The sequence below is a fragment of the Dufourea novaeangliae genome, unplaced genomic scaffold (assembly GCF_001272555.1).
Source record: "Dufourea novaeangliae isolate 0120121106 unplaced genomic scaffold, ASM127255v1 scaffold108, whole genome shotgun sequence".
Lineage (NCBI taxonomy): Eukaryota > Metazoa > Arthropoda > Insecta > Hymenoptera > Halictidae > Dufourea > Dufourea novaeangliae.
In genome coordinates, this window is record NW_015374014.1 from 1,463,071 (window position 1) to 1,476,180 (window position 13,110).

At 37.0% G+C, this 13,110-nt stretch overlaps 3 protein-coding genes across 3 annotated transcripts in view; 2 read left to right on the forward strand and 1 right to left on the reverse strand.

Moving 5' to 3' along the window:
- The first annotated feature begins 313 nt into the window (after positions 1-313).
- Positions 314-1,493, forward strand: LOC107188713 (interferon-inducible double-stranded RNA-dependent protein kinase activator A homolog). Its single transcript, XM_015577055.1, has 2 exons — positions 314-658; positions 732-1,493. The coding sequence occupies exons 1-2, from the start codon at positions 314-316 to the stop codon at positions 1,491-1,493; spliced, it is 1,107 nt and encodes a 368-aa protein (XP_015432541.1).
- Positions 1,494-5,419: 3,926 nt separating this feature from the next.
- Positions 5,420-7,381, forward strand: LOC107188715 (RISC-loading complex subunit tarbp2-like). The gene is made up of 3 exons (XM_015577056.1): positions 5,420-5,607; positions 6,390-6,670; positions 6,963-7,381. Exons 1-3 carry the CDS (start codon positions 5,420-5,422, stop codon positions 7,379-7,381), a joined length of 888 nt encoding a protein of 295 aa, XP_015432542.1.
- Positions 7,382-8,747: 1,366 nt separating this feature from the next.
- LOC107188716 (dynein heavy chain 5, axonemal) overlaps positions 8,748-13,110 on the reverse strand; it is a 44,360-nt gene continuing 39,997 nt past the window's right edge. The window contains 3 exon segments of the mRNA XM_015577057.1: positions 8,748-9,134; positions 10,351-10,645; positions 10,702-11,153. Coding sequence (XP_015432543.1) covers positions 8,748-9,134; positions 10,351-10,645; positions 10,702-11,153 — 1,134 coding nt within the window.

The following is a 13,110-nucleotide window of genomic DNA, read 5'->3' on the forward strand; positions in this document are numbered from 1 at the left end:
TCGGGCTTACCTCCCAGGCATCATCTTTCGAAAAACAGACCATAGGTCCTCTGGTTGGTCAGTGATGCCAGAATCGTGGTACTGTTTACCCCCACCACTCTCGCACTCCGACTACCATCGTCTCCCACTATGACGTCCCACTATGATCGACCAGACTCTGGTCACCAGAGGCTCTGGTGCTCATTCCAGCTGCGCGAAACAGTTTTGGTCTTATTTGGCGTTTAGTGTAAATTTCGTATTTTACAGCAGACACAACATATTAACCTCAGTATATTATAACAGAGTAAAGTTAAAAAGTACATAAATATTAAATATGATTAAAACACCTGTATCTATTTTGCAAGAAATGATGGTAAAAAAACAAACAGTGCCTGATTATGAACTTATACATGATGGAGGTGGTACACATATGAATACTTTTACCTATCGAGTATCATGTGATGGCCTTAGTGCTATTGGTATTGGACGTTCTAAAAAAGATGCAAAACATGAAGCTGCAAAAGCAATGTTAGAAGCTATAGCAGCCCATAGAGGTTATCTACAACTCCCTGCATCACCGTCACAATCACCTCAAAGAACACCTTTACCTCCAGTAATTCCAGAAACACAAAGGCTTCCTCCTGATGTACCATTTGTTAATGCAGTAGGAGCTTTAAAAGTAAGATTTACTTGCATATCTTGTATTTATAGAATTATGAAAACAATAAATTTTGTCAATTTATATATTATAGGAGGTATGTGGTGAAAACAATTTACAAGAACCTGAATACATACAAATTAGTGATGTTGGACCACCTCATGCAAAAATTTTTACACTTCAATGTAAAGTAGCAAATTTTAAAGAATTTGGTATTGCAAAAACAAAGAAGCAGGCTAAACAGGAAGCTGCAAAAAAGATGTTGCATAAAATAACAGACTTGGTAGCTGAATCACAAGATCGTCAAGATCCGTTCAATTTAGAGTTTGAGAAAAATGAAGAGGAAAGTACTAGTAATAATATGGCAAAAGCCCTTTATCCATCACTGTCAAACTTACCTTTACAAACAAAAGTTAATTTAGGTTATAAGTTGGTGGACTATCATTGTAAAATTAAGGACTCTTTTAATGTGGATATGTTGGACGATTTTATTGATAAGTTACAATGCCTTAATACCCAATACGAATTAGTAAGACACAGTAATGTTTCAGAGGAATTTGTTCAACAGTTTCTATTGAGTCTGAAAACTCTTTTGTTAACTATGGAGCTAAATGTAGCCATTATACCTTTACGATGTAAGGATAACAATAATTATGTAATAGCTGCAAGACTTACTACTTCCCCTGAGATTGTACAACTTGCATTAGGAGCAACAGAAACAGAAGCAAAATTAAATGCACTAGTGAAAGTGATTAAGTATGTGTTATTTTTTATCAGTAAAGAACAGATTGTAGAAGCACAAAGTAAAGAAAGTGGAGATAAACAGTTAGTAGACACCATTTTACATTCAGAGTAAAATATATATTTGGTTTGTTGACACATTTATGTTTTAAGAACAACCGTGAGAAGATAGTTTTGAAGTTTTGAAGTTTTGAAGTTAGTATTAAGAAAGTTTTATGTATCATGTAAGATTTTTACATAGTAATAGATGACCACTGATAATCATTATGCTCAAAGTGTGTTGTAATTTAATGGTACAGTTGAAAAGGAGACGATTCTACATACAAAAGCAAGATGACAATGAAGAATAAATCTTTTTTTTGGAGTTTCATGTACTTTATAGTATATGACTGATTAATGTGTGTGCTTATCACCACCGCACACTGGTACGAATCGCGGAAAACGCGACGAAAAATCCTTACGTCTATATTTCACCGTTTATCATTACAAAGATAGTCATTCGGGGGTTTTTGGGGTCGCAGAATCTGATTTTGAGCTCAAAAATGTTGTTATACTAAAGTTAAGCCCAGTAGGGGGGAGGAAACGTAGATAAAATAATTATATAATTTGTTTAACAGTGCTGTCTGATTTGTTTGTAATATTTTAAGTTAATTACAGCATAAAATTTTAAAAAAGTTAACAGATGTAGCGATTGTATGAGAAAGAAAGCTATTGAGCGCGCGGATACTAAGAAGTCAATAGTTTTGTATAAATCACACTTCAGATATTGAACAATTTTTTATTTACTTATAGAATGAAGTGATGCATTCATTTTATGCTATTAAAGTATATAAATAGTTGTAAATCACAGAAATATAAGAAATTATGTGACTATGGTACTTAATCGCATGTTACATTTTTCGGAATCGAGGTGAATCCTTGAAACTTATAGTATTCGATAGCCTATAGTATAAGGAACGTAACTGTAAGAGCTGAACTTGCGCATCCTTGCGACTTCGGAGTAATAACCAATTATATTGGTAACAATCACGCGGCTGGGCGCGGCGCGTCATAAATATCTTTGCCCGGCCAACATGTTTCTATATTCCTGAAAATATTAAGGAAACCATATTTAAGTAAAATAAAAAGTGACACTAATGAACATGCAAATATAAAAATATAGAAATATACAAGATCACGTTAACTTACATTTCATTCTAAGAACGTGTGCTCCATATCTTCTGTGTTTTCCTCTAATTCTACTTCAATTACTGGAAATACAATGAATTCCATAATTTCTGGATCTTTTCAGGAATATAGAAACATGTTGGCCGGGCAAAGATACTTATTACGCGCCGCGCCCAGCCGCGTGATTGTTACCAATATAATTGGTTATTACTCCGAAGTCGCAAGGATGCGCAAGTTCAGCTCTTACAGTTACATTCCTTATACTATAGACTATAGGCTATCGAATACTATAAGTTTCAAGGATTCACCTCGATTCCGAAAAATGTAACATGCGATTAAGTACAATAGTCACATAATTTCTTATATTTCTGTTATTTACAACTATTTATATACTTTAATAAAAACATTCTATAAGTAAATAAAAAACTGTTCAATATCTGAAGTGTGAATTTATACAAAACTTCTTAGTATTCGCGCGCTCAATAGCTTTCTCTCTCATACAATCGCTACCTCTGTTAACTTTTTTAAAATTTTATGCTGTAATTAACTTAAAATATTACAAACAAATCAGACAGCACTGTTAAACAAATTATAAAATTATTTTATCGACCTTTCCTCCTCCCTACTGGGCTTAACTTTAGTACAACAACATTTTTGAGCTCAAAATCTGATTCTGCGACCCCAAAAACCCCCGAATGACTATTTTTGTAATGATAAACGGTGAACTGTAGACGTAAGGATTTTTCATCGCGTTTTCCGCGATTCGTACCACTGTGCACTGTTTCTACTTCTGTATTTCATTTCACAAGTTGTAATGGGTCAGACATTTCTTCTGTAGCAGTGTGCTTGCAGTCTCACGTGTGACGACGATTCCCAAATCCATTTGTAAGATAACCAGTTCTCTATTGTTTATATTAATCTAGCGCTTACACAGCTTATATACCATTTGTCGTATGTAGGCGTGTCTCCTTTACGTCAAGTAGGCGTTAAGCAGTTGCTTTAACTGGTCAAAATTTGTGAACTCAAGTATCATATACACAAATGGTAGTACAGTATAAATTATTTTCTATTGATATTATCTTTTGCTTAACCACTTAAGTGGCAATGGAGAGCAATTAATACCATATTATTATTAACACTCACAAACATTCACACAAGTAAACATAATCAATAATGAATATGCTTATGAGTTAAACGGTATTGGAATACATGCTAACAAACAAACTATAAAATTACATTTCTTTAAAAACAAAGCTTTATAAGAAAAAGTTATATTTTACATTTTCTATTTATTTTTGGACATAGAATCAATTTCTCTATGATTATACCATTCATTATTGGATATTCGGTATAGTACTTTGCAAAATAAAAGTACGGAGAATGTTATCATTTACAGCAGTCAAAACCTGATTTATTATTATTATTTCATAATTTCATACATTGTGCTAAACGCAAGAATTTTTCAGTTGATTGAAATGGGTCACAAACAATTTTTGCAGGCTGGAAATAAATAATGGATTGGCTGTGGTTTGCTTATCATTGATCTAGAGTTATCATTTGTATACCTGAATAGAAATTACGTTAAAATTTGAGCCACATAAAATGGTTATTACTTTCAATTTTACTATGGAAAACAGTAATGCCAGCATGTAATAACTTTTTTATGTCAAAGACTTTTAAAGTGATAAGTATGGTTTAAGTAGAAGAGAGAGACTATTTTTTGTTTTTTCCTTAAATCGTGATATATATTTTATTTTTTTTAAAGAACTTTAAATAATTTGTAGTCCAAATGAAGGACATTGTAGGAATAAAAAAACGATTACAATTTTACGTTTTTTTTTACTAAATTCTAATAAATTACACAGAATCTTGGCTACTGTTTTTGAAAATTTTAATAACGGATTGCGTCTTTTTGTTTATATGTTGTTTTGAAGTTTATGCGGAAAAATTATAAAGAATATATTTTCTTTATTGTTTTTTGATAGAATATAGTACATACTACACATAAGATGAAAATTAGTAAAAGATTGGATTGTATTTTGTATGGGAAAAAGTAAATACGCGATGAAATTCTGCAAAGTACCAAATACATGTAATTTTGACCATTTAGTTCTTATTAAAATCAGTTATATTTGAAACTTATATTAATATTTCTGTATGGACAACTTTTATAAAGGATACAACTTTTATAGAAGCTAACAAATGAATCAAATTGAAAATAAAGTAAATTTCTTTATTCAACACTTGAGTCTGAGTTTTTTTAATCCGAATGATGAAAAAATTTTGTCTGTTATTTAATTGGTGGTACTGGTAGATATAGTAAAGGCTCCATGAGAGTCCTCTGGTGCTCATTCCAGCTGCGCGAAATAGTTATGGTTTTGTTTGGCGTCTAGTGTAAAGTTCGTATTTTACAGCAGACACAACATATTGTTACGTGTTACCCGATCGGTAGCACGTATTGTATAATGTTAAAGCGAGAGACTTCAGGTTAGCGACGTCGTTTTGGTAACAACGCCAAAACAGAGACAGAGTAGAGTCGTAATACGACTATAGAATAGAAAAGACGCGTTAAGATAAGTACTCCTCCTCTCCAAATAAATAATTCTTCCTTTTTATTAATATTGCCTTTATTTATTCGGAAGTCATGCCGCATCCACGCAACACTGGTGTCAGAAGTGGGATTGTTGAAAGGATTGGATTTAGGAGTGAAGACTCATCCCATGGCCACTACCGAAATTCCTTCCCATCCCCGAAAGCGTTGAACTGGTTTGGATCAAGAAATGGCTCCCCCATGAAGAAGAACAAATTCCGGAGGGGACAGCTTCGAGAGCTTACAAGGCTGCCCTGAAGTCAGCAACAACCACCAGGAGCCCTATGTCTTTTATAAATAAGGCTCACGAGCTTCATGTGGCTACCGGCTGTCCTAATACCGTGAACCTGTGGAAATCCATTTTACCCACAGTTAAACTCCTGGAGCGAATGGACGCCGGGATAGTTTGGATAGTGTTGAAAGAGTTGGCATCTTTTGTCTTAGGTGACCCTCCAAAAGCCGAAGCATACATGTTAGCAGTAGATAGCAAAAGACCTGGCAATCCCTTCCGTCGATTATCTAACCGACTTGGAGACTCGAGTCTCCTTCCTATATGCTGAGTTAGAAGTCCTAAAAAGACATACATCGGCATCGGTGGACGAGGCCGACAAGTGCTATCAGCAATTTTCCAACATCTCTAAATCAATCGCCACATTCCAAAAGTTGGTCGAGTCCATCGTCCTAAAATCACAAAAATAAGACATCATCCGCGAGCATCTCTCAGCCGATCAAAATGTTGACAACCGATCTTCCCGGGACATTTGAGACTTTCTATACCGTTAAAATAAATTCGGAAGGAATTAAATCAATTTCACTTCCTACAGGACATCCTTATCTCGAGCATTTGGCCCTGTATGAAACCAAGATCCAGATGGTTGTAATCAACCTTGATCAAGCAAAGCTGATCAATCGGATCTCACGAGGGGGGAAGAGTTACGTGTTACCCGATAGGTAGCACGTATTGTATAATGTTAAAGCGAGAGACTTCAGGTTAGCGACGTCGTTTTGATAACAACGCCAAAACAGAGACAGAGTAGAGTCGTAATACGACTATAGAATAGAAAAGACGTGTTAAGATAAGTACTCCTCCTCTCCAAATAAATAATTCTTCCTTTTTATTAATATTGCCTTCATTTATTCGGAAGTCATGCCGCGTTCACGCAACAATATTAACCTCAGTATATTATAACAGAGTAAAGTTAAAAAGTACATAAATATTAAATATGATTCAAACACTTGTATCTATTTTGCAAGAAATGAACTTATACATGATGGAGGTGGTACACATATGAATACTTTTACCTATCGAGTATCATGTTATGGCATTAGTGCTATTGGTATTGGACGTTCTAAAAAAGATGCAAAACATGAAGCTGCAAAAGCAATGTTAGAAGCTATAGCAGCCCATAGAGGTTATCTACAACTCCCTGCATCACCGTCACAATCACCTCAAAGAACACCTTTACCTCCAGTAATTCCAGAAACACAAAGGCTTCCTCCTGATGTACCATTTGTTAATGCAGTAGGAGCTTTAAAAGTAAGATTTACTTTCATATTTTGTATTTATAGAATTATGAAAAAAATAAATTTTGTCAATTATGTATGTAGGATTGTGAAATAAACGGTTTTGTTTATTTAAAATGTATATATTAAACTCAATTAAAATGACAGCCAATTAAAAATACAAAAGTAACTGACAAACATTAAAACGCACAATACTATTCTTTTCTACGGCTTTTACGCCACTGTCCCGAACCTCGTCCCTGTTACGCATAACGCGCTCGGGCCCACTCGGTTCCTGTCGGACATATATTACAGGAGGTATGTAAACAATTGTAATTGAAAACAATTTACAAGAACCTGAATACATACAAATTAGTGATGTTGGACCACCTCATGCAAAAATTTTTACACTTCAATGTAAAGTAGCAAATTTTAAAGAATTTGGTATTGCAAAAACAAAGAAGCAGGCTAAACAGGAAGCTGCAAAAAAGATGTTGCATAAAATAACAGACTTGGTAGCTGAATCACAAGATCGTCAAGATCCGTTCAATTTAGAGTTTGAGAAAAATGAAGAGGAAAGTACTAGTAATAATATGGCAAAAGCCCTTTATCCATCACTGTCAAACTTACCTTTACAAACAAAAGTTAATTTAGGTTATAGGTTGTTGGACTATCATTCTAAAGTTAAGGACTCTTTAATACCCATGTTACGTCCCGCGTTGTGGTCGTTGCTCTACTTATAATTTCGGGTCCTGGCTCTTTTAAGGTGCTAAAGCACGCCCTGTCTAAACTTACCGGTGAAGTACGCGGTTTGGATTTGGAACGGGAGGAATAGGAAATCACTCTCGTTTATAATAATAATAAAGATATATTCTAACAATCAAAATAAAAATAAAAGATACAAATAAGTCTTAACATACCAATGGTGATGAAGATGAATGATACGTTTTTGTCGCTTTCAGTCGGTTCGATCGGGATTACGGGTCCTTGAGAGGGCGGAAGACTCGTTGGCGCTAGGAACCGTGATACAGAGTTTAGGCAGTGCGGGATACGTTGTCGCCGTCTCGGACGTTGCACTTCGCTGTCTGGTGTCTTATAAAACTCGTCTGTAGGCCGCGCGTAATCGCAAGGTCGCGTCGCACAAGGAAGAGATATCGTCGCGAAACCCGATCTGAACAGCTGAGTGACCGTTGTCGTTCAGCTTGCTGACCAAGCACCGTCTAGCGCGACTGCCGAAATATGAAAGCCGCAATACTGAGAGTGTTTCCCGGTTTTGAACAATCCCTTTTATGTGTTCTTCCCCCCTTCCTTTTGTTAGGAAACGCGCAAGATTCGGGGTAGCAACAGGCTATGATTCACGATGGTCCCGAAGCGAAGTTTTAGAATCGCTGACGTTGCTTCCACGTGTTGCTGAATTAACGGTTTTCGCTCGTTCTTCGCGTTTGAAAGTAATATGGTAAAAATGTGCAATGAAAAGAGGTTATGAGAATACAGGATATAACAGCACTAAGGCCATCACATGATACTCGATAGGTAAAAGTATTCATATGTGTAGCACCTCCATCATGTATAAGTTCATAATCAGGCACTGTTTGTTTTTTTACCATCATTTCTTGCAAAATAGATACAGGTGTTTTAATCATATTTAATATTTATGTACTTTTTAACTTTACTCTGTTACAATATACTGAGGTTAATATGTTGTGTCTGCTGTAAAATACGAACTTTACACTAAACGCCAAATAAGACCGTAACTGCTTCGCGCAGCTTGAATGAGCACCAGAGGTCATGAGAGTTGGATGGGAAGTTTCTCGTTTCTACTTCATATCATAGACATATGTAATAGAGTGCGCTGAATTATGGTATTTCGCCAGGAATGACCCTATACTGAGATCAAATAATGGGCATAATATGTAAAATGTTACTGGAAAATTAATACCTACGTTGATAAATGAAGAATTAAATTAAATGGTAAGGAACTTGTAACTTACAGTTCACCTTAAAATACAGCTTTCGAAGTTCTGAAATAAGGTGCTGTAAGTAAATCATGGATATCGCTTAAGTACATACATAATACGGAAATTCGTTCGATTTTAAAAATATTTCAATTTATTTTATGTCACATAAAAGCGCTACACCTCGCAGCGTCCAGTGCCGAGGATTGTGATCGGTCTCGAAGTCGATCGATCCTACATACTTTGTATCCGTTCTTTGCGGTTTTCTATATATAGGACACTCGTAAAGCTTTGGATCCTTGCCCGCAGTTGTGTTTATTGAGTAAATGTAAATCACGGGCATCTGCTCGTATAGGACCTTCGGTTTACTTTCCACCAACTTACCCGTTTTACGATCAAGCGAAGCGCCTTCCAGGAATAGACCATGAACATACACCCCTTCCTGGGGTTGGTTTTTAATGTCTTCCTTATTGAACCTTGTAATCAGATTCTGTAAAACCACCGAATCCAGGGCCCATCCTTTGTGCGCTCGAGTCACCTCCTGCAACAGTTTTGGGCACTTTTCATTTAAAATAACAGTAATAAATAACGGTAGCAACTAAGTTTAGTGTTCCCCGGTTAATAGACGAATTTTTCTCCGATTAATTGACACGGAGTTATCTTCGAGCTGCTTTCATGGGGCGAGTGTCCGCCTCATCTGTGCTACACCTCGTAAAACAGTTGTTGAAACCTATCTCTCTATTTCACTCACACTCAATATTTCCTACTTTGTCTACAATGCGCTCAAACAGCGGGTGAACCGGAGAAAGACAACAGTCGGCAATCCCTGGAACACTTACCTCCTTTGAAAACTGTTTAGTTTTACTCCTGAATGACTTTACGACCACGCTATATTTTGGTGAGAACTACAGCCTTGGCCAAAACATTTAGACACCCCATAAAATATGAATTTTCAAAAATATTTTTGTATTAAGAAGAAATCTAGATATTGAAGTGTGGAAGGTATCATTTTTTATTCATTTTGTAAATATTTTATTGGGTCACCCTGTGCCCTAATGACTGGCAATCATGGCAATTTCTTTGTGACATTTACTCTGCCTTCTAAAAAAAAAAACAATAAACTTGCGTTGATGGTCACTCAGTTTGCTTTTTTTGGCATATTTCAAGGAAGACTTTCTAAATTTGAAAATATTAACAGCAAACCTAATGACACGTTGATCTGTGTTAGTAGCGCGTACTGACAGCAAAGTGTAACTTTTAGGAAGAACCACAAAATGTAGATTATGGGCTGTTCAGTTGCTTTATGGTTCACTATAAACCTTGTCAACCATTCTAAAATTCCTTCGAACTGGCCGATAAGGGATGACGAACAATAGAAAGGTTTCAAAGAAATAGTTTTCGCAGCACGCTGAACTAATAAATGTTCCTAATACTTTTAGCCAAGGTTGTACACAGATGAGCAAACTCGACTTCCGCTAGGTTAAAAATTGGCGTAAGGGAAGGGCCTCCTACCACTTGATAAATTGATTTCAGGTACTGAAATAGATGTTACATCGGATGTTAATTTGGCATAAATTTCAGTAATTCCCAATACCAAATGGTAGGGGCTGGGTAGAAGGCCTCTTCTTCCGTGTTATTTTTTCCCCTAGTGGAAGCCGAGTTTGCTCGTGAGTATATATCGAGTGTCAAGACTCTTGAACTGCGTAAAGTGAGAAAAGTAGTAGTATTGTAGTATAAAATAATACGTAGTAACTAACTTGTCGCATCGCAGTTAGAAATCCTTGGGGGTTGAAAAAGCCGGTCATCCAGAAGACCTTAGGCCTACCGTGAATGCACCACTGTCTGAACTGATGATCTCGTTCTAGGAGTTCCGTGTACCAAAATCCTAGAGTTGCCGATTCCCATGATATTTTTAGCCATTTTTCCGGAATACGAGCGTCGTACATCGCGTCAAGCGATTTGCGTAAGCCTTGGCTCATCACAATGGTACCCTCGATGGCCAATTTCAGATCCGTTAAGGTAGTACGCACTTCCTTCATTACCCTCGTAATCCTGAAGTGATTAAAAGATTTATCAAATCTATTATACTGAAAGAAGAAAATCTGTACCTGTCGACTTCCTGTCTGAGGAATATGTTCATCGGTAATAACGCTCCCATTCGTTGAAGCGCTTCTTTCACTTCGAAAGAGTTGTACTGTTTCGGCAATTTGGCCAACATGTCGCTGGCTAATTTGTAAACAACGTTCTCTCTGGTTTCACCGCCTTGTGTACCACCTTCTTTTGGTTGCACGCTCAAAATCGTGTCGAGTATTCCTTTCGCTGTATTTATTTGATAGGTGATATCCGCGTTTGGATGCAGCCCGAACACTTCTGGGGTGTCCGTGGCTGGCATACCGTCGATGTAATCCAAATATCCTTGAAGATTTCGGGTTTGCGGTACCTTGTATCTACGGTAAAATTCGAAACCAGGCCGGAGCAATACGTCGCAGAACCAGACGTGCGTAAATGTGGTCAGTAGCCGTTTGTCAAAATCGTCGGTGACTCTGCCTCCATATTGCACCTGTATCCGGAGGAAAACGATGTGAAGGTTGTACTCTGGGTTTTTCATTATACTGCCCTAAGTCGCATTAAATTCAAGATAATTCATTAACGATAAAACATTTTCGTATCTTCCTCGTAATCGAAAGCATAAAATGTGTGAAATAAAATTCAAATAATTTTTAATAGGTACATACTACGTTATTAACATTATAAACTGAACTGTATTGCTTGGTTGTAGATCATTTGAACTGTCGGTTATTACGAATTAATTTCTGGAAGATCAAAATAAAACAGGGAAGAGAAAAATTGGCAATGTTGGTTCGCAGTTCGCGTTTGTTATATGTGTTTGTATATATGTATACTGGGCGCCAAAATTAAAGCATCACTAAAATTTGCCGAAAATATTGGTCATTTTCAGATGCCTATACCTTCGCGAAAAATAGCTATAAAAAATATTGTGACAGAACGTTTTGTAGCCCGAAGTTTCTAGTTTTTGAATCGGGAATTTAAAAATTATTTTTATGTAATTTTTTTAAAAGATGAACCGCAGTAAGCGAATGTTAAAAAATGTTGGTCAAGTTTGAGAGGATGCATGGGACAAATGAAATTTTTTCTGGTAATTCCAATGGAAAACTTTTAAAAAGCAAACATTTCTCTTTAATTTCGTTTTTTTAATTTTGTTGTACAGTTTTTATTGGCCGAGTTATTCGTCATCATATGAGAAAAGGTACTTTCCACTTTGACCGCCTGTAACTTGCGAACGCATGATCGTATAGAAAATTCCAGAAGTGATTTGGAAAGCTGAGAGATTTCTCTTTAAAGACCTTTAGTTGCCAATTTGTTGAAATTTTTTTTCGTCGTCTACAGTCCATTTCAAAATAACGTAAAATATTGCATAATTACCATTTTTCACAAAACACGATGCCATTTTAACAAAAATTGTGGAATCTTCCAGGTGTCTACGTTTTTTTTAAGTTAAAAGTACACGTAACCCCTGTACCAAAGGCCGCATTGATCAGATTTTTTTTACCCTGTGCCCTCGATAGTGAAACTTGCGATACAGTCTGAAAAATTGGTGAATGACTCTTTTGCGGCACGTTTCCTCTTTAAAACGATTTCGCAGCGTTTGAACTGTTGTGGTCTGTGTCTTCTTAGTTTCACTTTATTTCAGAAGAAAGTAGAGATGTCAGAAATTTAGCAAACACATTTTTAAACAATCTCTTCGCAATGACAAAAGGTGCACAATACTGCCGGCATTAGCATTACCTAAGGCGTACCACGAGGAGGTTTCACTGTCGGATTTACGCTTCACTGCGTATGTACAAGCATGGAGAGATGAGACCCTGTGGTTCGTCACTCCCACAGTATTTTTTGACTCCAAACTCACTCTCCGATGCGTGCGTGCGTGCATGTATGCGTATGTTGTGTTTAATAATGGGTATTACCGCCTCTCCGGTTGATTACTTCTTTTAATCGTTTGCGCATATTAATGCACCTCCGTATGATTGACTGTGGTATTCTTCGCCAAATTTGGCGGAGGGCGTGCGCTAATTGCCCTAAATTCGCCAAGTCTGGGTATTGCTGTCGCAACCGACGCCCAAGAATATCCCAAACATGTTCAATGGGATTTAAATCTGGGCTCACTGGTGGATGGTCAAGAACTGGTATTTGATTTTCTTGAAGAAATTGTTGCGTATAGCGTGCAACATGGGGCCTTGCATTGTCCTGCATAAGCAGAAAGCGGTTGCCCATACGCTGACGCAGAGGGAGCACAACGGGGCGCAAAATCTCGTCCACGTACCGCATGGCGGTCAAACCACCACGTGAAAGAATAACTAGCGGTGTACGTGAATACCGCGATACTCCGGCCCAAACCATAACGGATCCCCCATGGAACGCGGTGATCGGCCTTGTATGATTGGCATCGTAACGTTCGCCACAACGACGCCAAACATGTTCCCGTCGGTCGCTCCCTC

What these genes read in the sequence shown, in the direction of transcription:
- LOC107188713 (XM_015577055.1), top strand. Translation starts at nt 314, where the DNA reads ATGATTAAAACACCTGTATCTATTTTGCAAGAAATGATGGTAAAAAAA. An exon ending in ATGCAGTAGGAGCTTTAAAA is followed by an intron (nt 659 to 731) that starts GTAAGATTTACT and finishes TATATATTATAG; the next exon opens with GAGGTATGTGGTGAAAACAA.
- LOC107188715 (XM_015577056.1), top strand. Translation starts at nt 5,420, where the DNA reads ATGTCTTTTATAAATAAGGCTCACGAGCTTCATGTGGCTACCGGCTGT. An exon ending in CCAAAAGCCGAAGCATACAT is followed by an intron (nt 5,608 to 6,389) that starts GTTAGCAGTAGA and finishes CTATTTTGCAAG; the next exon opens with AAATGAACTTATACATGATG. An exon ending in TAATGCAGTAGGAGCTTTAA is followed by an intron (nt 6,671 to 6,962) that starts AAGTAAGATTTA and finishes CAGGAGGTATGT; the next exon opens with AAACAATTGTAATTGAAAAC.